Source organism: Colias croceus, chromosome 15 (assembly GCF_905220415.1).
Source record: "Colias croceus chromosome 15, ilColCroc2.1".
NCBI classification, from domain to species: Eukaryota; Metazoa; Arthropoda; class Insecta; order Lepidoptera; family Pieridae; genus Colias; species Colias croceus.
In genome coordinates, this window is record NC_059551.1 from 4,795,524 (window position 1) to 4,820,905 (window position 25,382).

Sequence of the window (25,382 nt, forward strand, 5' to 3'; positions counted from 1 at the left end):
AAGCCTAAGCCAATATTTGAATAATCTTGTAAGATAAATTCTTGTTAAAATAACTTATAAAGAGTTATTATTTAAGTGATTGGCAGACAGTCAGTCCAATGATAAGACAAAATCTAATCAATCAGCAAGAATATTCGTCATTATAAAGATACAATGTTTAATTTTGTATTTTTAGCACTTTTTTATTGGCTGTAAGTTAGGTATTTGTCTGTAACCAACTCCTTTAGACTCGATGTTGTTCAATTATAATTTTGTTCACTTATTAAGGATCGGTGACTAAACAATAGTTTCATGAAGTTTATATAAAGCGTGTGCTTTTTTTAACTATATTCATTACTAGCTGCACCGCGCGGTTTCACCCCCGTGGCTCCTCTGCTGTTGGTCGTAGCGTGATGATATATAGCTTATAGCCTTTCTCGATAAATGAACTATCTAACACTGAAAGAATTTTTCAAATCCGACCAGTAATTCCCGAGATTAGCGCGTTCAAACAAACTCTTCAGCTTTATAATATTAGTATAGATTTAAATATCTGCCTCTTTACATCAAGTTGTGTGGTAAAACAATAGAATCTTTTAGAAAGAAATAGATTTATATTCAAATATAACATTTTAGCATGTGTAATTGAGATGTCATGATACTTGAGTGGACATGTCTACGTGAGGACTTATTCCATAGACTTTCTATCGAAATATTTAACACGGCGCGCGCGCATTGAATATTCATTAATGGGAACAATGGCGGCTCCAACAATTTAGGAGGTCTACGTGACCTTTGCGTTCTTTACTATTGTTATAGTTTTATGTTGCGTTTTATTTATGTAGTTGACCTACCAATTTAAAATTCGGTTGCTCACCATACAGTTTGCATTCAAAATATCTGCACATAGAAATAACTTTTAATTTTTTGATTTTTTTTTATTTGTTTCACAAAAGACTATAAATTCTTCAAATTTAACAAAAGCTGTGCCCCGCGGTTTTTCCAGCATTGCCTTCCTCGATAAATGGGATATCTAACACTGAAAGAATTTTTCAAATCGGACCAGTAGGTAGTTCATGAGAGTAGCGCGTTCAAACAAACAAACAAACTCTTCAGCTTCATATTAAAATAATATAGTAGGGATTAAAACGAAATACTGGCAAATATTTATCTTCTATGTTCAAATTTCAGACGGTTCGCATGCACAGACAGAGTTATTATAAGTAGGTACCGAAAACACGCAAAAATCAGCATATTATTTGATGTACTTTCCATATTACAAACCAATATTGGATTGTTGATATATTACAAAGGATATTATACAGAGATCTTTGAAAGTATATTCAAGTGTTCAGTGTTCTCTGATGTTATAGTATCTATCTAATACAAAGAATACAATACTTCGGAATAAAGACATCCCACGCTGTTTTATTGAAACGTGAAATATAATTTTTGTAAAATATATTTATGTGTCTCATTTTATTTGTTTATCCTTTTCTCCTTTTATTTGTTATCTTTAGTATTTACTCAAAAAAACTATTTAGCTTAATTTGAAAATTCTTGTAGCAAAAGCAACGATAGGTGGATGATCCTGTAGTGATACCTAAGTGATAATCTGTATTTTTCCCAGTGTATAACCCGGTTAAAGCAATCAAAACAGGCGGAGACAGGGTGGTTGCCTAGTGTGTTATAACAGTATAAAGTGTATATGTATAAAGCGTACTATTATGTGTAAAAGCGAAAAACTCGTGGTTCACTCATGTAGCAAAAATATCGACCGACAAGAAGAATTGTGATTTTTATATAAGGAAAAATTGCTTATTCATTTGCGGTAAAACTGCTATCTTGTGAAAGTCTTATCTTAGTGAAATCATTTTAAATGCATAACCTCACATACCAATAGACAATAAAGATCATATAAAATCCGCTGTTTGCAAGCAACACTTTTAACGATCGTAAACCGGCTTTTCAGTCGTAAAAAAATGATAATGCAGTAGTTTCACCTGAATTCAAATATGTATTATTATATTTACAGTTTTTAATTCTACTGAATTACTTTTGAAACCACAGCTTATCATAACAGTTCCCTTTTATATGTCAATAATATCCATATCGCGGCGCCGAATTTCGGCGCCGCGACTGACTTTGACTGTTTACATAGACTTCAAGCCTCTGTACTTACTTCAAATCTGTTTACACAGGGTTTTTTTTCGGGTCAGCACTGATTTGCCTCGAATTTGTAGTCAGTTACTGACAGTAATTTACACACTATAATAATTTTTAGCTTGCAGCAGTCTATATACTTTATTTTTAAAAATATTCGATGTCAGTTCCCTAATTTTTATTGGTAAGTGATTGAAAATAGTGATTGCCATGCAATACGCATTGTTTCTATATAGTTGTCATTATGCTTGCCCCTTTCTATAGACACAGAATACATAATAGTAGCTAAACGCTCTATAGAGCTAGTAAAGTTGTTATTAGTTTTGCAATTACATTTGAAAAAATTACTGGTATAAAGAAATTGAATTTGTTTGTGCAGAATTATAAAATAATCATTAATTATTATTTTCATTATTCGTTCGTCTAACGTAGTAATTAGTAGCAATTAGACCAGAAAATATGCGACACAGAAGGTTAAAATATAAAATCTACGTGAGTGTTATTCCGATAATTAATATTCTAAGTAGGTATTAGAATATATTAGTACTGTTTCTATGGTTTTATAAAATAAATTCAATTATCCCACCAAAAACATAAATGTAAAATTTGGAGCCGAGTTCAATCGTTGACTTAATTTGCCAAAAAAGAAATGAGATCTAAATGTGTGCCAAGTTCTGCAGACAGTCCAGAAATTTATTTACATAGATGTATTAAGTTCTTAGGTTGACTGAAAACTCAATTGTTTTATTTTCCCTTAGAGAACAATGTTTATTCCAAAATATAACTTTTTTAATTTGAAAAATATAATTATTTTCACAAAGCAAACAACTAATGACCTATTGAACCCCATAATTTGATGAGGCTAGTTTTACATACTGTTTATATTTTGTGAGGTTCTAAAAACACACACTATTACAAAGATGCAAAGATCGTTGTAGAAGAATCGTCGCTTTACTCCATGACGTTACGGTATTGCCATGACGAGATTTTGAAATTTTACTCTAAACGCGCCTAAAGATGTTTCACTTATATTAATATTAATATTACGCAAATTAAACCATTTCGACCTTCGACAAAGCCTTCTTCCATTACACTGAAATTAAAAATGAACTAAACACTCATAAATAAAGAATAATGTGAATTTGTAAAATTATATATTATTTTTAACTGTATGAGCAATATTTTTATTACAATTTTCTTTTATTTTACGTTTAATAACAGTTTTGAATAAAGAAATCATGCAATCGAAGTAATACGCCCTAGCGATACTAGCGCGAGTGTGATGTCAGAGGCGCATCGAATCTACAGATGTTTCGCGCTAAAATATGTAAACTTCAATAATCTATATCTCAGTCATTTATTGATGAATTTCAAATTTTTTTTCGGCCACTGACTAGTTTTGATCTATTTTTTAAGACTAGTAACTAGGTGAATATAATATTTTCTATTTTTATAAACTTTTCCATTTTTCCATACAAACAAAATTAATGTCATTGAAAAAAAAAAATAAATACAGATAAATTCAGTATTTTCTGATTTTTTCCTTTGTATACTCACTATTACCTAGTTGATTACAAAATTTGAACTTTCTAGGTCATCTGGAAGTGGGTTAGGTTTTGTATATGTCTATAAGTCAGTCAGTCTTAAAAATTGCGATTTTTGGATATTAATATCTACGCAACTGTTTAATCTGTATTTATGAAATTTAAGGTTCTTGTTTATCTTGAGGTCCTCTTGATATGTACCAAATTTGGTTTATTTAACTTAAATAGTTTTCGAGTTAAAAGGGGGTGAAAAGTGGCTCGAAATGGTTCGTGTAAATATACACACGGCTGCTGCTCGCCAGTTCTCTTCGCTTGAACTCGGCTTGACACGCTGCCGCGTGTCTAGATTACATATTTCAATTCCTTATACAACTAGGATCACCAAAATATTTTGCAATATTTCTAATCAATTTCATCAAACTGAACGTTTAAAAAATCCAGATCAAAAAAAATTTAACTGCAGAATAAAATATGATAAAATAAATAATTTTTATTTGAAAACATTTATTATGTTCTCAAGCTCAAATAAGATAATACGCTCGCTAGTTTTCTAGAACACATCCGACATTACTAGTTGCGAACGCATATATTATGTACTTTAAATTACCGTATATATAATATAACTAGGCTATATTTCTCCTATATTTTATAGTGTTAATGTTCATTTTTAAAGTGCAATATTATGTTCTAGCTGTAGAATCTTGGTCGCTGATTATGCTAACACTATTTATTGAGCGACGTCGAAAGGACATAGTCTATTAAATTCTTATCAAATGATGGACATTTTTATCATCCTCCTTCGCTGATATTTTTCTCCCTGATAAAATGTAGAAGCGACGTGAGTTAAGGCACAGAGGCTAAACTAAGTGTTCATCCCTTTTTTAACACTACCCAAATATAAATCAGCACACTCAGTGGCGAGATCTTAGGATGAAAATTAATGAACATTATTAGAGGATATGTACTTTTAAATTATCAAATCCAAATTATAATTTATCATCAAGCATTGCTAATCATTTTTTGTATAAACTGTGTTTAAAATGCATAAAAGATTTTTTTTTTTTGCAATTTGGTTAAATTTAACTACCGCTCTACTTTTCATTTACAAATACAAATTAATATTAATAAAGTTCTAAAATTAATTGTTAAATAGATAAGGTTATAACATAATACAATAGATCCTTTGTTCCTAATCAGATAAAAAGGGACGTCATAAAACATTATAATCGGTATATGGGCGCTAAATTACATAAAGGCAAAATAAACGACTAACTTTTGTAAGCGATCTGATAATTCATCTTTACAAACAAATAATACAAACTTTGTAATTGATGCGGGCGAAACCGTGTTTTCTAAAGTAGCTTATTCGCTTATTCAATTTAACGCAAGTCAAAATCTCCGCGATCTATTACGATAGATCGCGGCTTGCGCTATCCTTTTACTATGAACAGCATAGGTCCACAGGAGAGCGCCGAGCAACATGTCCTCTCTCTGGAAAGGCTCGCTGCCGACTGATTTGAATCGGGTCGCGCGCAGTGTTTTATAGTACTTTTAAAAAAATTGTAGAAAAATAATAGAGGTACCTTAGTTGATTTTTTAAATTTTATCTTATAAGTAAGACGTTCTTTTATTGCAATATGTAAAAATAATATTAAACTAAGTCAAATATCTTGGTGAAAATAATCATTTTGTCGACTATAATTTCTAAAAAAATTCACATTGTTCGGATTTTAATTTCGTAAGTTAGGAGTCCAAAATAAAAAAATCTTTTAACTAACTATTTTATTAAGGATTTTTGCAGTTAGTTAAAAAAAATTGTGTGTTAGATCTGTCAGCGATTTCAGATATTTTTAGCTTCGAAATTGACACTAAAAGCGAAATCAAGTAATCATCGGCTCAGTTATCTTGATGGTATTCACAAATACTGTATTAATTGAAAAAAACTCTTAACTAACTATATAGACAATAAAATTTCCTAAAATTATTAGTAATTCATATGTTTGTAAGATAAGTGGTTGATGGACAATCTGGTTTGAAAAATCACATATTTGAGCCAAACAGCGCACGGACCGCGTACACGGCCTTAAGGAAGTAAATATTATCAGCGTTGGAAAATGATTTCTTTACCGTTTTACCTTCAATGGAATCCGGATATTATAAAAATAGATACGATGCACGGGCAAAAAAAAAGTGCTTATTTCTTTTGTTGTAATACCAGAATTGTCTGAGGATTATCGCCATTGTCAGCCCTTCGTGCTATCTAGTAGCTTTCCGCCGGCGACTTCACCCGCTTTATCTAAATCTTAACAAATTATGCATACATAATATGGACAGACGCCTGTTAACTTATGTTATGTCTGTCCTTATGTAAACAGGAGGCAATGACTTTGATGATGATGGGAAATTTCACGTAAAAGTACTAAATGTTTTACTCTGTTACGTCAACAATTCAGTGTCGTAATCCTTATAAAAAGAATTAAAAATGTAAAAAAAGGTATTTGCTTCATGTTTCGGAAACACATATCAATAGCTGCACCTCATCCCTATGTTTGAATGTAATAATTGTTTCCCTAACCGCTCATATGCTTCAGAAAAAAAAAATGACCCCTTGCTTTGTTCCGTGCATCCACAGTTGCAATAACACGATCGCAAATCTTGTTTCGTGCAACTGTGGTTGCAAAGCGACTTTCTTATTTCAATTGATTATAAACCTTATTTCATACTCTCAGAGTCTAATTTTTACGTATTTAAACCAAAGACAACTAATTGATTCATCTATTTCTACCAAGATTTCTACCCAATACTACCAACCTTTCAAACAGAATTTTGAGAATATCTTAGTCTGTATCTTACGTGTCGTAGAAGGAAGTGTTAAAATATGCCGTAATTGTTGTATTTTATTGATTTCTACTCGTGTTTACTTACCAAATTATTCTCTAACATGTGTTTTATTGTTATAAAGTAATATTTTAGTGACCGTTGTAATAAATATGTAATTAAGACGACTTTAAAAGTTAGTAGACTTTAGACGATTTCATAACTTTTAAAGGTATATGGTAATCATATATTGTTAAAATAACACAGATTTGTATAGTATTATTTCAATAGCAATCGATTACAATCAATATATTTGAAGTACTCCTCACGCGGAACTCATAAATTAAGTTTTAATAGCGGTGGGTCGAACGCGCGGCGCACGTTCCAGAGCACTAGCAAAGTAGCACCTTTATTTTTTTCGGAAGCAATTTAGCGTATTTCATTTTTGCAACTGTGGTTGCACAAAGCATATGAGCGGTTAAAATATTCACTCTTACGGAATAAAATTTACCATTCCCTTACTATAATTTCCTTGTTTAGGTTTTTTTACGAAACAACATTTTAATGTATTCCTGAACTATTCCTTGAAACAACATTGACAAAACTTCTTAAAGTACATAACATACTGCTTGTTTTAAAACCCCACACAAAAAGATATTGATCCCTATTTTTCGAGACCATCTCTTTTATCACCTAGACTTACCCTTATATACCTTTACATCCAATGCATTTTCATACAAAATAATACTTAACTATTCAGGGTGTAATCGTTAAGTGTGCACAGGCGATTATTCCGTAACTATTAAAGATATCAAAAAACTTTAAACTGATATCGAAAGTATTTAACCTAATGAGTAAAATGGCCATAATAAATTTTTAAAAATAAAACGAGAAATATCTAAAAAATTAACTTGAAACCCTCCCATACATTTAGTATGAGATACGAATATCCCATGTACATGGGTTGATCCAAAAGTAATGATAATCAATATTAAACAAGGTCATTACAGTTATAATAATTATGTAGTTCTCTAGATAGTCTTCTAACTAGAAAATATACTTAAATATTTTTTTTCCTAAACTTAAAAAAAAAACTTTGACTTCATCCACAAAAACTCCTCCACGCGGCCATCACTTCGCTGTCGTCTTAAAATAATTTATTGCTAAGAAAGTGTTTCTTGTGCCAAGGAAAGAGATAAAAGTAAATAGGAGCTAGATCTAAAAAATAGGGTAGGTGTTCAAGCATTTGGAATGCCGATTTTTGAATGGCAGCCATCGCAACTGACGCTTTGTGATCTGGTGCGTTGTCTTGGTGAAACAGCGTTCAGGTCCGCAGTTTGCCATATCTCTTTTCCTTACTAACCTACCGCAATCTTTTAATTTGGTCTGTTTAGTAAGAGCCCAATAAAGTGGCTAACTTTTCAAAATATTCCACCATAATAATTATTCCTTCAGCGTCCCAAAAAACTACCGCTTTAATCTAACCTACTGATTTTCACTTTGAATTTCTTCATTGTCACTTTGGAAGCTCGCATCCAGGACATTGATTGTTTTTTGGTTTCAGCATAAACATGGTGAACTCGGGTAACGTCCATGATCACAAAACGTGACAAAAAATTATCCTGATATCATTAAAAATTTAGAAATTTACCCTCTACATGTCGAATCGTTGTTTCTTCTTTTTGTCGGGAAACATTCCGACACGCACGGTTCACATTCAAATTAATGTAAATAATTGGAAACGTGAACTGTTGATATGATTTTTTTGTGATTACTTAGCAAGCAAAAAACATTTATTTTATATTTTTATGTGCACAGGAAATACCCAATTATCATTACTATTGGATCAACCTAGTAGAAAGTATGAAAGATTTTAGCTTTTTCTTTCTTTTTTTGGTTTTCTGCTTTAATTACTTCGCAAATTTGAAGGGAAGTTCATTTAGAAACTGTAAATAGAGCTCCTCATTGTATTGCACAATGTGGACATCACTTCGAAAATCTGCTATGAATACAAAATGTATGGGAAATAAAATGTATGGGAGCGTTTAATGTAACATTTTTGGATATTTCTCGTTTTATTTTTAAAAATTTACTATGGCCATTTTACTCATTAGGTTAAGTACTTTCGATATCAGTTTAAAGTTTTTTGGTATCTGCAATAGTTACGAAATAATCGCTTGTGCACACTTAACGATTACACCCTGTATATCGATATATCCTTGCATATACCGTTCCATCTGGCCTCACATCGTTTTCATTTTAATCACCGATATCGGTCAACCGTAAATTTCTTTATTTAATCGACGTTGTATCAAAGAGCTGTCATTACCTACTCGGAAGTTGCTGGTGAAAATGTATTTATAATATTTACTAGTGGTATTTTTTGTTCACGAGCGCGGGAAATTATATTCAACGCTGAAAACCTGAAAAAAACGGATAGGGCGTTAATTTCCTTTAAAATTTTTAAATGATTATTAACTGTTTAAAGTATAGTTATAACGTAGTTTTGCTTATTCATTACTCAATTTGCTTCTGCCACATAAATATCAAAGACACAAGGTTTTAATAAATCCTGACACATGATTATTCAATAGCCAATAGCCGATTAACCAAAGGAAATCTGATCCAATCTTCAACACAGAATAAGGAATTTCACTATTCCAGTGAAAGTTAATTTTAAATGTTAAATAATAGCAGAGCTTCGAGAATAATCCTACAATATGAATAATATTACTAAGTTAAAGAACGAAAAAACTTCTTGCTCCAATTTCCTCATACTTTCATTTCCATTAACTTGGACAAACGGATAATAATCCAATCAAAATGGATAAGAGATAGCAGTTGATTTTAATGAAACTACCGCCTAATAGTACCTATTATCAGTGCTACCGCAATAGCTTGTCCCAGCTTGGTCCAGATATAAAATATTTTTCAATCATATTTAGTATATTTTGTGATAAATCATTTAAAATTACTGGTCATTAATAATAAGTTTAGCAAGAACATTATTTGCTAATAGACGTAGATATCTGTCAATTTATCAATATATTACCTACTTAGAAAATTGAAATATGAATACAAGAAACTGTTTTTACATTTCACGATTATCTTAGTACCAACTAACAATCCTTTTAAAAACATGTAAATAATATTTGTGAAAATATCCCATATTATTCACATTTTGTTGTTATTTTGAATAATATAGCAATCTTCCAGCCAAACCATATAGGTAAATAAATGCAAATCTGTATATACAGATTTACAGATTTCATAGTATACTTATATAAGTATACTATGAAAATTTACAAGAAAAATGTAATTTTGTCTTACACACAAACTTCTAAGAATTAATTCATGAAACACAAATTTAAGAGCCACTGCTTAACCCCTTGAGTAAGGGTTGCCTACTCCTTTCTTTCTTATTATTTATTTAAAACAAATCGCAATTATGAAAGAAATTATATTATTATAAATATTATACAATCTTATATAACACATTAATCTGTAATACAAAGAAGTATATGGGGTAAATATTGAATAGATAAATAGTAACAAATAGAATGTGACAGTATCATAAATTGTAAGCTATCTATCCGATATTCTTTGCATAGATATATGTATATGTTATGTGATCGTATTTTGCATAAAATTTAAATACTTTCTGATATCTATTAGCTGCAATATGTTTTAAAGATCTGAGCGGCTGCTACATCCCTTGCAGAAAGCGGGGACTCAAAACGTAACAAAAAATGGTCATTGTTTACTTGATAAGGTTAGGGACCCATTGTAACCCAAAACTAGACAAATAGATGCAGGTAGAATTTCTAAAACGCGCAAGCGAAATTTTTTCAAAATTTAACTCAAATAGAAATTAGATATTAGAAAAATGGGTGTCCGTTTCTTCGCATGAAATCAGTGAGAGAGAGCTGAAAATATCTCTATTACAAGGTCATAAGGACCTTTTTCCTGTGACCTCAACCTCCCAGTGACTACCTCAACCTTATAGATGATTTTCGACATTTGGCACCGAGTGCATGTTTGAAAATTTCAACACACATGACGAAGAATATTTTGACATCACTTTTTACAAGCAGATGATAATTTAAGATATCAGAATAATAATCTATTAGATTATGTAATATCATATATGTATAACTAACCTTGAAGCTCACGTGTATTCAAAAACATAGTCAAATCTTAATTATTATTCATATACTTACAAGAAAGTAGAAAAACGAAACACTTGACAACCCTATGTTCAAGAACAGGCGGACTCGGCGTGGCATTTGCAAAAATTCATGCCTGGATGCTACCTACACTCCTGTTGCTAAAAAATAAAATAAGTTTTTTTTAAGTTGAAAATTGTTTTTTTTTTTTGGCAGTATCAATTTATATTTTTCATGGCAACAACTGCTTTCTCTCGTCCTAATAAAGGCACATAATATATTTATTTATTATTATTTTTCCTTAAATTGAAAATTTTATGTATCTGTGGTGAAATTTCAAAAATTATTATAGTGTATAATATTATTATGTAACTACAAAAATATAAGTGTTGCATCATTAATGGGTTTCGAAATACAAACCACGGAAGCTTATAAAACATAATTATTTTAATCTAAAACCAAATATAGTACCAAAATATATAGTTGTTTAATAATTTTTGCATTATGTCCAAAACAGATATATTGAGTCTGAATCGCGCAATTGAAATTTTTTGTTGCCTTAACTATATATGTCTTTTGATAACATTGTCAGAATGGGAACCGCTCTCTGCAGGGGAAGCCGGTTTGCGGTCATGCCGGTCTAATATGGCCGCCCATTCAGATGACTATTTGTTTAAAGTTAACCTTTACACAAAAGTAACTAACGTGAGAAGACATAATCAAATATGAAGCCTCGTACACAGGTTTGTGAGTTTCGACTCCAGATAACCAAACCCCACCAGTGTAGAGAATTTGTTCCCACTTTTTGCGGCTATAAAGAGTAATTTTTGAAAAGTTTTAAAGACGCTTTTAATAGTTCTGTATAACCTGTATCATGTATGTATGTAACCGGCTCCCTTAGACTCGATTTTGACTCACTTTAAACGGTCAAACGATGAAATTTGGCACAGACAATCTTTAGACCCTGAGAAAGAACATAGGCTACCTTTCATTGCGAAATATGTACCACGGGCGAAGCCGGGGCGGACCGCTAGTTATTAATATATTGTACCTAACATTATATAAGTGCCAATGTTATATCTTTTGAAGTATTTTCATTCGATTTATTGAAGTACAGTAAGCACCTATTGTTCAAATAACCACCCTGTTTCGTTCATCAAAATTCGACCTTTGTACAGAAGATAATGTAATACCTTAATGACGTCACAATTATGGATGTAATATTATGTATTCATGAAAATTATTCCTTGCAGCTGCCTTTACCATAATCTTGATACAAGTATTTTCTCCTTGTGCAATATCTTTCTCTGTAACAATGAGATAATAATATTATGTATAAATTACGTTGTACCTAATCTGTAAGAGAGATTCCCTGGAATATTTCACTATATTATCACTGGTAGGTAAAGTAAAAATAATACTATCTATATTATTAGCCATATTATGTTTCTCAGTAAGTACTAAGTAGATTATATACATTTTTTTATTATTATAATATTAGACAAAATTGTGTGTTGTTGTTTTAGTTAATTACTTAATTCGTTATGTAATAAAGACGTTAGTAATACTTAATTATAATATTTAATATTTAATAAAAATTTAACATACTTACCTATATCAATTCATTACACCAAAACCTTTTAAACTCTTATCTTGTGGTTTTAACGTTTTTGTTAATCTTTTTAAATCCATGTCATCGTTTAACGTTACACATGTTATTAAAATGTTTGCTAGCTGAAACACAATAATCTTTAATAATCATACATGGGGTATAGCTACTTAAGTATTTAGGTAATATCAATCACCTATATTAAATTAGCATTATATATTGTGTTGGTACACAAAAAATAATAACTATTTGAGATATACATAAATATACATCGAAATAAACCTTTATAATATTCCACCACACGAACTGGAATACTACGAGCCAATATTCGTACTCCCTGTATTAACGCTAAATACTACGTTGAATTCAGCTTTTACACATTTTTTTTTCTTTTTACTTATATAATATCGATAGGCACTAATTAAATTTTACACACTGAGAGAATTAATAACCTATTGATTAACTGTAATAAAAAAGATTAAACTGCAGTAGTGACAGCAACTTCTACGTAACAGATTTATAATATTCATTTTGGAAGGGTAGTTATAACGTTACAATTAACAAACTACCCGCATAGAATAACGTTGTCTCATGAAATTTTTTTTCACATATTTCGTATTATAATAGTACTAATAAAATATTTATTATTTTGCAATATTATTTACAATTACGAAATTAAAACATCATGTTTAGTTATAGTATGAGCTATTATTCTAAGTTGAGTACAAAGCCTAAATCGCACTATAAATATTTTTGCATGAAATTGACATAAAAAATTACGTAGATACAAATCTATCGGTGTCTAGTTCTCCTCTGGAAGGCGTATTACTACGTCATGAGGTTTGAAAAATTTATGACTTATATTCTAGGCCACACTGTGCCGTATTCGGTCAGTTCAAAATTGTCAGATATGAACTGCTAAGGCAGGTTTTAACGGGCGTAGGGAGAGGTTAGCGCCGGAATCTCTTCCTATGTCCAATTTGGTCGGAGTTCAGTCTACTGTTCTCACACCACTGTAGGAGACGCTTTGACACCATTTTTGCTAGTAAGAAAGAAGAAGGAGGATATTTTTGGTGTAAATGAGCATGAATGTTATATTTCGTGCTTTGCATTATTTGTCTCATGCTTACTTCGTATTGAATAATCTTTTGCGGTTAAGTTATTTTTAATTAATTTTCATACTATATTTATTTGAGAACTAAAACCTGTAAATACATACTATAGTTGAAGCCTTACGTAAGTTTATTTCATTTTTAATGATTCTCTTCCAATTTCAAAATTATTTATACATTATTTATTTATTATTTACAAAACACACATTTTTATTCTAATCTAAACATCGTAGAACAGATTAAACTCACAGGTTTACTGATTAGTAAACCTGTGAGTTTAATCTGTTCGATTTGATTATGTGTGATTATGATTATAAACATGATGTTCTAATGTGTACACTGTACATATTAACAATTTTTAGATAACATACCTATAAAATGTATGCATTTCCTGCCACATATTTAATTCCTCGATTTTATTTTAATAAAATGATATACCTATAGTAAGTTACATTATTTTATAAAAAAATACATTGTTTATTCCTCGTATAAGTATTGTCGTTCAGTGCGCTAATTGCCTGCCGCAAATATTGTCATTTTTTTCCATTAGCTTCTTACCCCTCCATCAAAAAGGAGTCAAATCTTCTACGTCAGTGGTTATGGGTGCACAGCACCTCTCTTTCCTCATCAAACAGCAATTGCCCTATGATGCAATGATCCATACCACATAGTACTTCACAACAAGCCAATAAATCGAGGACGGATACCCAGTCACGCTTCCCGCGTAGAAACGGACTCCTACACTCTAATATCCCAAAATTTCTAATATACGTTGCATTCAGAAAAATTATGCCATCGCGTTCTAGGATTCATAGAAAAAAAACCCTGTCCACAGCATCCTTGGTGACGTCAGAAAAGGTCCAGACAATTGCGGATGGCAGGTAAAAGAAATGGAAAGCGGTTAAAATTGCAAGTGAACAATGACCCTTACAAACGATCCCTTAACAATTACCTGTGTAGTAGGTAGAAGTTCGATACTATGTATCTCATATTAAACATATTTTATAATTTGAGCGTAATTATCGATTAATATTATATTTCTTTTTCTATTATTCTGCATAGTTTAGAGATAAAATTTGTTTGGGGCTGGATTATATTATGGCTAAGGGACAAACTGAAAAAGGCTCTATTCAAAGAGCGGATACATTTGCACCATTTATCATATTGACATTGTTAAATTACAGAAGGTTATACCAACAGAACTACTAGTAGTACAGAAAGCCTTAACTATTCCAATTAATTACAACGATCAAAGAGACTTGAAGTGGAAAGCGCTCGGGTGTAAAGTTCAAAAGATGCTGGAAACTCATAATATCGTAGAACTGTATAATTATTCAGTGGAAATCCACACTTGTTTCAACGAAAACTGGATTGTTAACAGAAAATAAATAGCCTGCTTGGTTAAAATACTTTTGGATGTTTTGGCGAATTGAGATGTTGTAAAGTTGGCGTTGACTCGTTCAGTTCGTTTCAATTTGCTAATTGATGATTTCGAAATGTATTATTATGTAAAATTGAACACTATATATGTAAAATTGAACACTATATTATTATACTTAAACGTGAGAAACGGTGCTTTTGAGAGGCAGAAAATATAATCAAATAATTGTATTACAATGAAAAAGTAGTTTTTTGTCATTGATTAGAATAATCGGAAAACTGTTTTTGTTGCATTCTTAAAATTCATAACTTTATATTATAAATTATAAAAAAATCAACCAAGACTTATAAAAAAATTGTACAAATAATATCAAGGAAATGCGTAAATATTATAATCTAATATGTATTTTTTTCTTTGTTCCAGGATCCGAGTGATTAGTGCTAGTGCAAGTGAAACGTATACTGTCATGTAATCAATCACAATGTTGAAGATACAGATGTTAGAGTCAATCGTCAGTAATGATGAAGAGAATCCGGAGCCGCAAACTAATGGGTGAGTTTAATGTTTATGATAATACTGCTGCTGTTTTTCCCCGTGGTTTCACCCGCATTGCACCGCTCCTGTTGGTCTTAGCGTGATGATATATAGCCTTTTTTTTTTTTTTTTTTTATAGTGGGGAAATCTTCTTAGATACCCCCGGCTCCCGGGGATGGAGCCGTGGTTATGTCGGATTTTTACCGACTAAAACCCCACTCTGTTCCATCGCGCTGCTTTGGACGGAACTGCGGGAACGGTTACGACTCTACCGCGTGTCCCGCCCAGCAGATGCCCGTTTCCAGGCCCACCACTAGAACCCCCCTCGCTGGCGGCTGCTGGAACGAAGGCTTACGCCACCAACGCGCAGACAATGGATCTTTCCCCGCTCCATCATCCGCGTTCCCCCGAACCCCCGACCCCAACACCGTCCGGCCATAACCTTCCTCGATAAATGGGCTATCTAACACCCAAAGACTTTTTCAAATCGGACCAGGACCGGACTGAGATTCGCGCGTTCAAACAAACAAACAAACAAAACTTCAGCTTTATAATATAAGCATAAATAAGCTGTTCGTCCAGCAATAATAATATAGAAACAGTTTATACACAAGACACTACTTCTTACACTAGGCACTGGTGAAGAATAAAATGTTACACATATTTTTCAATTTATTATTAAAAACCTTACTAATATAACCTTAGTAATCTTAACTTTAATTATGCATTATTAAGATTAAGTAATGAAAGTATTGTATTGCCAATAATGATCCTTGACAAGTGTACAAAGTTTTAATTAAATCTGTGCATTTAAAGTGCGTCGAAATCTACTATAAAGGAGTCAGTTAGTTACATACAAACATACAGGTGAGCATGTGAGCGTGTTAAAAATTAAAAGTATCTGGTAATTTTCAGTTTATTTAAAGAAAAAAAAAACACTTGTTTGCTAACAACATTAGTGTAGAGAAATAAAAGGAAAGACTATCGAAGAAAATCGTAAAACAATAGTAGGATACACTATCAATGACCGTTTGTCAAAAGGGATACAAAATCGGATAGGACCATCAAGGAAATTATATAGAAGGGATTTAAGTACGTAAGGTAAACAATCTGCCATTAGTTTCTATGTGACGAGGCACAATGTGAAGTCCCGTGTCGCGTCTGTTTCAATCGATTTTCTTTATCTCTATAAGTAGGTGATCAGCCTTCCGTGCCAACCCAGAGCGGGAATCGAGGGATCCTTACAGAAAATTATTTAATTGCATCTATTTTGAAACGAATGGAAGTTATTTCTTCTTACTTATTAACTTATACTCGTTTATATCGGATTGTATACACGTCCATTTGATTCTCTAAATTTTTAACTAATCAAGGAAAACCACCTTTGTCAAAAGATATTATAAAGATGTTAGAAGTAGAACTGTTGAAAAAATCTGCAGTTTATTAAGCCGTAAATTAGACTTATAATCAAACCAACTTACCATTTTGAATTGTATTATTTCTCTTTACTTATACTTTTATTTATCTGTATTTTTAGATTAACCGTATCAACTGTAAGTGGAGTTAGGAATATTGAAGCGTCCCCAAGGAGCCGCCAGCCTTCACATTAAGCCTCAGGATTCCAGAATAACCCATATAAACCCTGATCTAGTTCACATAAATTCTATTTGTAGGTGTGCTATCGATTTTCAAGCGAAACACCGCCTGTGGAATTGTTAGCAAATAACAGTTTAAAAAACTTTCTGCGTCAAAGCATTCAAATTCCGTTTGCATACCGAACTTTGACTAAGCAATTTCCATCATATGAATTCTCGCTTTGAACTGTTGACAGTTTTATAAGAGTTATTTTATGGATATTTACATAATGAATGCCTATGTGTTGATGTTATAACGGAATATTTTATTGGAAAAGCCTGACATGTTTTTGAATAACTTAGCTTAACTCTATTGGTTCGTTTTAAATGTAAATATTGTACTAACATCTAGATTCTAGCGTAAAATGGTGACGTAAAAAGAAACATCCTAGGAAAACTTTTACCGATCTAAAAAAATAACATGGGCCATCGACTGTCATCTATAAATGCGAAAGTATCTATAAACTTTGCGATGGGATTCAAGGCACCTTAAGGACCATTAATCCTAATGTATACACAAGGAGAAGGCCTAGAAAGATCAAAACAAGTAAGGTTTTTCAATACAACACAGACATTGTATGGAATTGTTTGCGATCGTAAAACTAAATGAGAAATAGAAGTTAGTCGCCGGGTCTGCCGCCTCGGCGTCGCCGGGAGCAAAAATGTACGACGGTTCTTCTGGCAAACTACCAAAAACTAAACTTGAATGTCAATAATGTAATTAGTAATTATATGTTTCCTGTTCTATGACATAACAACAGTTACGTCAATATTGTTCTGGAGCTTCTAAATGGGATAACGCTACGAAAATAGGAATGGAATAATGATAGTTGTGGCATTTTTGCGTAGGTTAATAAAAGGATTTTTATGTTTCAGTTCTAAGCATATTAAAGAGTTCCTATATTCGATCCCGATATTTGAGATAGCGGTCCCAAATCCTTATAAGATTATGTAAATTTTATTCGAAATTTTAATCGTGTGTGTATACAAAGATTCTATTAGGAACGAGAAATAAGCTTTTCCTTACATCTTTACATCTAACGCATCGTACAGTTTCACGTTTCAGGCATCAGCCATGAGCTTTGAAATTGAATTTTAATTAAATTCTTATTTAAAATTATCTTATTATGAACTAATTTGAAGATGAATTTAAAGCTCAACCACGCATTACTGCAAGACAAATCTCATTTTTACTTGGTAGGAGGATTGAGATCTGTTCACTATAAAGAAAAATACCTTCAATAGGCACCTGGATAATAAATACCAAAATTTAAAACTACGTTATACGAAAATCCCAAAAGAGTCAAAATATCGTATACTTGAGTAGGCCAGTTGCAACTGATTTCATTCTCGACCAATGTGAGCCGCGGCGCGCGCTATATCATCGCAGCTAGATATAAAACATTGTCGACAAATACACATATAAAATTGCAACTAATTCGCAACAGCAATATACTCAGCATGTATCTCTAAGATCAATATCTTAAAAGGTACATGCCAAGTGGATAATTTTCCAGATATCCTGTGGCTAACTCTGTATACACGGACTCCGAATGATTATTTTTAAAATGAGCTATATAGTGTGAATTCTGAAAAAACTTCGCTTGCGTGATTCATGATGCGGTACGTTTAGAATAATGCTGGTTAGGCAGGTTTATTGTTTTTAATATAATTATAAATTACTTTTTGTAACGGAACACTTTATCTATTATCATTTTCATTTTCATAAGTAATATGTGCATATTAATGAACGTTTAATATTGTACACAATTTAATGTATCTTACGGAATTTAATAAAATAAAATGTAATCACAAGATATTGAACAATATTAAGTAGATTATATTTATAAATTATTTCAAAAAACATACTAAAGTATAATATTATAATAATAGGTTATTGAAACGAAGTCGCTGGCAGGTCTTTGATAATACTCTAAAAATATTTTTAATCTCGTACTTTTATTATTTGTTTCGTTGACACCGGAGACTTCATAATAAAATTTAATCGTAAATACCAAGTTTTTATATAATACTAGCTTTCCACCCGCAGCTTCGCCCGCGCAGTCAAAGAAAAACCCGCATAGGTAGTTCCCGTTCCCGTGGGAATTCCGGGATAAAAACCTATCCTATTTCCCGGGGTAAAAAGTGGCCTATGTTCTTTCTCGGTTATCAAAATATCTCTATACCAAATTTCATGCAAATTGGTACAGTAGTTAAGGCGTGATTGAGTAACAGACAGACAGACAGAGTTACTTTCGCATTTATAATATTAGTATGGATTTAATATCTAGTAAGCAACTAGAAACTGTAACAACAGTATATCGCTGTTCCGTTTATTATCAACGAACCGTGTAAAAAACAATTAATTTTAAAGTTTATTACGTCTAAAGGTAATAATTAACTGTATATAAGTGTGTTACGATTGTTAAGAAATATTATGATAGCTATCAAAATAGATGAATAATTTCAGTGTTTTTGAAATCGTATTTTTTCTGATGCATTACCAAAATAATGTTTTGACACCTACCAAGTTCCTACAATGGATTGCGTCTATAACATGCAAATACTACTTACCTACTATTGCAAATGTATAACATGTCATTTGTGATCAGTATCAATTTTAAATTAACATAGCTGCATTTGTATAAAAGTAGAAAAAATAATCAGCCAATAGGTATGCTTCCTATGGGCTATGCCCAAGTTATCTACCACGCTGGCCAAGTGCGGGTTGGTAGACGTCATAATATTATTATCCTATATCGTCAACTTTACTTCTTTATGTCCCATGCTGGTTTCCGCGAGATGTTTTCTTCTGCTGATAGCTGATGGGGTGATCGGTTTTGGTGATTGGTATAATTTGCACAAAAATTGTAAAATCGCTAAAATAACAAAATGAAACTATCAAGATTAATTATTATTCGTATATATAATATAATAATCCTTAGATATTCGTAATATAATAATCCTTAGGTAATTTCTGCTTAGGATAAAAAGCGACATAAGCTTTTATAAAGTGTATTTGGTTGAAAAGATTACACTTTTCTAACTAAGGTAAATGATGTTACTAAAAGAACACTGCTTCTTCAGAAATAATAGCAAGATTTAACCCTAATACCCTATAAAACTATTCGGTAGGTACTTACTTTAGTAACATCTGGTGACTGATACAGATTCAAAAGACGCCTTACATTTTCTCCTTGACTAACTTTGACATGTGCGCTCAGTTAGGCCTTTATTGTAGAAGTATCAATTTACCTAAAGCAATATTGTCAATATAAATCATTTCCCTCACCTTTGATAAAGGTTTAACGTGTCGGACACGTCTCGTAACAATGTCATTTTATCCCGCTCGAAGGCTAAAGAAAATATCGCTTACAAGAAATCTAGATCGACCACTTTAACAAGAACTTTTAGAAGTTTGCCACAGCTACTGGAAATTGAATCTTGTTAAGCATCGCAGAGATCAGGTTATACTGGTGCAATTATTATAATGTTAGTTTCACTACTTTTCTTCAGGTAAGGTCTCGTAATATTACATTCAGACACGAGTTTTGTTTTGTTAGCGTTAATAAAAAATAAATCATATATTTTTAAGTACCTAGGCATATCACAGAATAATATTACCTACTGTCTGTGCTACTACCTACCTAGTAGCTAGCTTTATTGAGAATGTTGATTTACAAAAGTATTTTTTATTTAGCGATATACCTAGGTACCTACATAATATTGTATAGCATTGTCTATCGACTATTGATCTTCTTTTTTTATGTGTTTATATAAGTACAACATTTAAGAATAAATTATAATATTGTTTAAAGCAGTTTAAAGATCAAATTAAACTTAATAAATGAAGCCATTGCATATTAATAGATTTTTAAAACTGCGCCATCTAGCGCATAATTAATAAACTTGATGTGACAATCCATAGTCAATGTCAAGCATTCGTCTAAAATTCAATCGATACTGTTAAATGTAACAGTAACTAGATGGCGCTTATATAAATAAACTGAATATTCTTTTTTATGCTTACGTGCGTACGTAGTACCACAGACTAATAATAATATACTACGGTAGTACGTATAGTAGCTCAATGAGTAGAAACACCGAGTTGCTATGTACTACGTAGTACGTAATACCTCAATGTTTCTTCTTTATTAAATTTGAAATAATAAATGAAGATAAAAGAATTTGTACGTATTTTCAATTTTATTAAATTGTGTAAAAATAAAACAAAGGTTGTCTGGCAGAGATTATAAGCGAATGCGGTATATAAGCGCTTAAGAATACCTAGGTATATGCTCAGTCCAAAATTGTATGAGTATATTTTTTATAAAAGTTATAATACTTATACCTAGCTAATTCACTAAACTTATATAACCGTGACTATTCACTATACCCCAATTACTTCAGAAAAATACCAATACATCATAATATAGGTATGACCACTTCGACATTTGAAAGGAAATTACTCCAAGAACAATATTATGAAGAAACGCGTCATTAAATTTGAAGAAAGGGTTCCAAATTAACAAGACACATCTGCTTCCAAGAATTATAAACTAAGCTACCTAACCAGACATTTAGAATACTTACCAGTGAATGAGTTATTAAATTATTCATATCATTTATCTACATTAATTAATCCATTCCGATCGCAGCATCAAATTCTTTCAACAAGTTTTCAACAATGACTTACTGGTATTAGTAGAAAATCTGTACATATAATAAATCTGTAGAAGGGTCAATTCTGTACATCGAAAATATTGAAAAAGACGTGTGGCACTCAGGGTCCAGGCTCCAGGGACTGCCGCGGTAAAGCTATTGCATAGCATGCCTTCAAGCCACACCTCCGAGCCCGTCGGAGTGGGGAGCGTGAGGTTTTTTCGTTACGGAATTTCTCGATTCGGTCCCCGCGCTCAAGGCTAGCAATAGCAGCAGGGGGTGTTACTGGATCGATACCAAACCCAAATATGTGATTAATTTTTTTTTTATAAGATGTCATTGTCAGAGTTACTCAAAATGGAGAAATAAACCATCCACGCAAAGACCGACATCCGCGCGGACGGAGTCGCGGGCGAAGCTAGTTAATATATAATGCAAATAAAAAAAAAACCTCGTTCTATGAAGATAAACTCGATCTAGGTCCCCATTAGAAATGTTTTCTTCGAAATCATATTTCGCAAATCCATTCAAGGGCTATAGAGCTTTCAAATACAATTTCAAATGCCACGGCGTCAGTACAAAAAGTCGTTTGCAGGAAGAAACAGGACTGGCTGTGGGGAGCATCCGTAGGCGTGGATCAGCACAATGAAGTTAGGAATGAAATGGAAAGAAAATCTAAAGCAAGTTTTACCGGCAAACCTTTCAGGAGCTTTCAATAGCGCATCTAGAGTAAACGAGTTTAGGTTGCTATAATTATTATGTCAATTGTAGGGACACAGCTTTAACCAGATTTTTATCTCAAAGTAATCAATATGTATAGAACCGGTTGCAATTTAATAAAATGGCATGTTTGAATTTGAAGTGAAATATTAAAAATAACAGGAAAAATTATAGCAAAAAGTTAATTTTTGCAGTGAAATTATAATTGGGTCACGTTATCCACTAGGTTGATTTCACTGCACTTAATTTATACGTAATTCCAAACTGCTTAATTAACGCGGCTCCTGTCCAAATAAGTAAACTTAACCAACGGAAAAGTCTTTAAATAGGGTTTGTCAAATATGCCTAATCTAATAAACCTAAAGTAATCAACAATTCTTACAAAAAAACTATTACTAAATGATAGTTTTTCTAACCGTTAATATTTGCATAACCTACTTAAAAAGGGTTTCGCCATTCCTATCTTCAATATTAATGGCTACACCTGGTTACCGGCACACGCCCGCCTTCCGGCCCTTGCAAAAACTTATAAAAATATAACTAGGGTGAAAGCTAGGATATTTTAAATCGTTACCGGTTTGTTTCCTTATAATTTAATAAGACGCGTGCCGGACACGGCCAATTGTCAATGTTCATGAAGTGTGACGTAATACTGAGTTTTGACGCTATAAAAATAAGGAATGTCAGGAGTCAGGACTGTACTATGAAAGGAAATTAAATGCCCTGTGAATTATGTTATTTTATTTTATAATCACTTCCTGCTTACATTAACGCTTTATGCGCCCAAAACTAAAAGTTATTTGTTTTGTTAATTTCTAATCATAGGACTTTATAGGAGTTATTCAAACGTGTCTTTTGAAGCAATTAGATAATTACTGCAAACGCATATAATAAGTAATAACTGGTAGTCATTAGTATATAAAGAAAATTATTTTTATTCAATACAAACTTGCTACCGATAATAATTATGATCCAGAAACCATCATTTTTATGCCTGGAGTTTTAAAATTTGGGCTTAAACGAAATTATACAATTATTGCCCTTAAAATTATAAGTCGTATGGGTCCCATTGTGGATATTGTTTGACACATTATTTACGATAACAGGGATTTTTCACGGGCCATTTAATTTAACTCGTGGGTTTAGCGGGACGACAATAAGATTTAAATTTAATAAATCAAAACATTTTGCATTGGTGTATTGTTCTTAATTTAAAGTCATTTAAATAGAGGAAATGGTTTGATACTTCCATTATTCAAGTAACTACAGTTCATGTTCAACTGACTTTATTTTCTATCCTTTAATGATGTTGTTATATTTTTCTTCTTAAATATTAAACCTACCTAGTTTTATTCATACGCTTCACTTATATTAATGTTCTTGAACCGGGGTTCAACCGGTGTTTTATGTTTTTACCTCCAGTGTTCACTGTTCAAATTGCGAATTTGTTTAAAAGATTGTAATTTTTTTTAAACAAAAACACAGTACATATTGCATATAGTATATGCAAATTGCGTGTTCCTCTTTTAGGATGTCGGTTTAACTTTGTGGCCACAGGCCAACATCAAATATTTGCTTATACCTACATGTTCTACACTCGTTTAATTATAACAGCTAATAACAAACGCACAAAAACAAGTTTATTGTTTGAACAAACAGTGCCTATGTGAGTGAGGGGCGTCGCGTATCGATGCCAAAAAAATATTTGCAATGTTTTTGCTAACATCAATAAATTCAACACCCTAGAAATGTGAGTGCCTTTGTTACCAATTGAATTGGCGGTATTGTGAAGTGGCACGTGAAATATGAGTTTATTTTTTATGAAACTGGCACAAATACCTACTGATCTTGTTATTTTTGGGGCAGCACTATGAACCCGTCAATTATCGAAAATAATTTTATAAGAAGCCTTGCTATACCCTAAATTCAAACTCAGATAATAATACAATAATTATGAGCAGAAAATTTCTGTAAAAAAAAAGTAAGGTAGCAAATCTAGAATAATATTTATGATCTAACTTGTATGCAATATTACACAAACATCGTATGAAAATGCAAATAAGAACGGTGAATCAAAAGCAACAAATCTGGGCATGTTAACGTTGCTTGCAATTTAGAAAGCGCTAACAAGTAACAAAAACAATGTGTTTAATTAATGGTTATTTTTTTTCTCACAATCATAACAACTTCTATGGGAGAGGTGGAGCTTTGAAACCCTCGTAGTTATTAAGTTAACATTCAATTATATATTCTAAGAAACTAATGGCTCATGGCTCTTTAGTTACTCGACGCATGTTCCAAATGTTGCATAATTCATTTATAGATTTATGTATTACCTACTGAATTGGTAATAAAAAAGAACGTGTCAGAAGTGAAACTTCTTTGGCAGGATTCAAAGATACCAAAATCGTTACCTTACTCCATGACGTGACGGTATTTCCATGACGCGACCTTTAAATTTTACTGTCAACGCGCCTTTTGAAGTTTCACTTCAAAACAATCCAAATAATTGACGTAGTTATAAAGTAATAACAAATTCATTTTTTTTAGTCGCATAGCCAAACAAACTAAACATAATTGACATGACAGACGACAGTATTTTAGAAGAATTTCAGCGCGGTGCGATATGTAATGCGAATGCAAATTTAGTTGGAATAATCAAAGGGATGCGACATTGTATTGTTATGCCACATGAATATTGTTCGTCTCGACAATGATGAATCAAACCCTCGTTTATTTGTCAATGTTTATGATACTCGTGGTGAATTCGACACGTACGAATGTCAGATAAAAAATCTAAAAGTGGTAGGATTTATGCTCTAAATTAAAGTTGTCCTACATTTTATTTCATCGTGAAAAAAGTTCGGGCTTGTCTAATAATTGAGAACAAGAGTGTTCGATACACTTTGCATATAATAAAAGCGGTTTCGCTTGCGGTTCTTTAATGAACTTATATTATACTGTTCCCGTACATAAGATTTAGTTTTGTTTAGTGGTTTTCCCGTGAAACTTGGAAGAGTTACAACCATCCATAGTTTTTTAGTTCACGTTTCGAATATAA

General features: G+C 32.0%; 1 protein-coding gene and 1 long non-coding RNA gene across 2 annotated transcripts in view; one reads left to right on the top strand and one right to left on the bottom strand.

Moving 5' to 3' along the window:
• LOC123698270 (rap1 GTPase-activating protein 1) overlaps positions 1-25,382 on the top strand; it is a 210,460-nt gene that overhangs the window by 40,036 nt on the left and 145,042 nt on the right. Inside the window, exon 2 of the mRNA XM_045644860.1 lies at positions 15,195-15,323. Within this exon, the coding sequence (XP_045500816.1) occupies positions 15,253-15,323 (71 nt within the window). The 5' untranslated portion in view covers positions 15,195-15,252. The remainder of the gene's footprint in view (positions 1-15,194; positions 15,324-25,382) is intronic.
• On the bottom strand, positions 8,708-12,774 carry LOC123698273. Its single transcript, XR_006752393.1, has 5 exons — positions 12,561-12,774; positions 12,282-12,403; positions 11,863-11,976; positions 10,724-10,830; positions 8,708-8,926 (listed from the first exon to the last, which is right to left on the bottom strand). It is a non-coding gene; the product is annotated as an uncharacterized LOC123698273 (long non-coding RNA).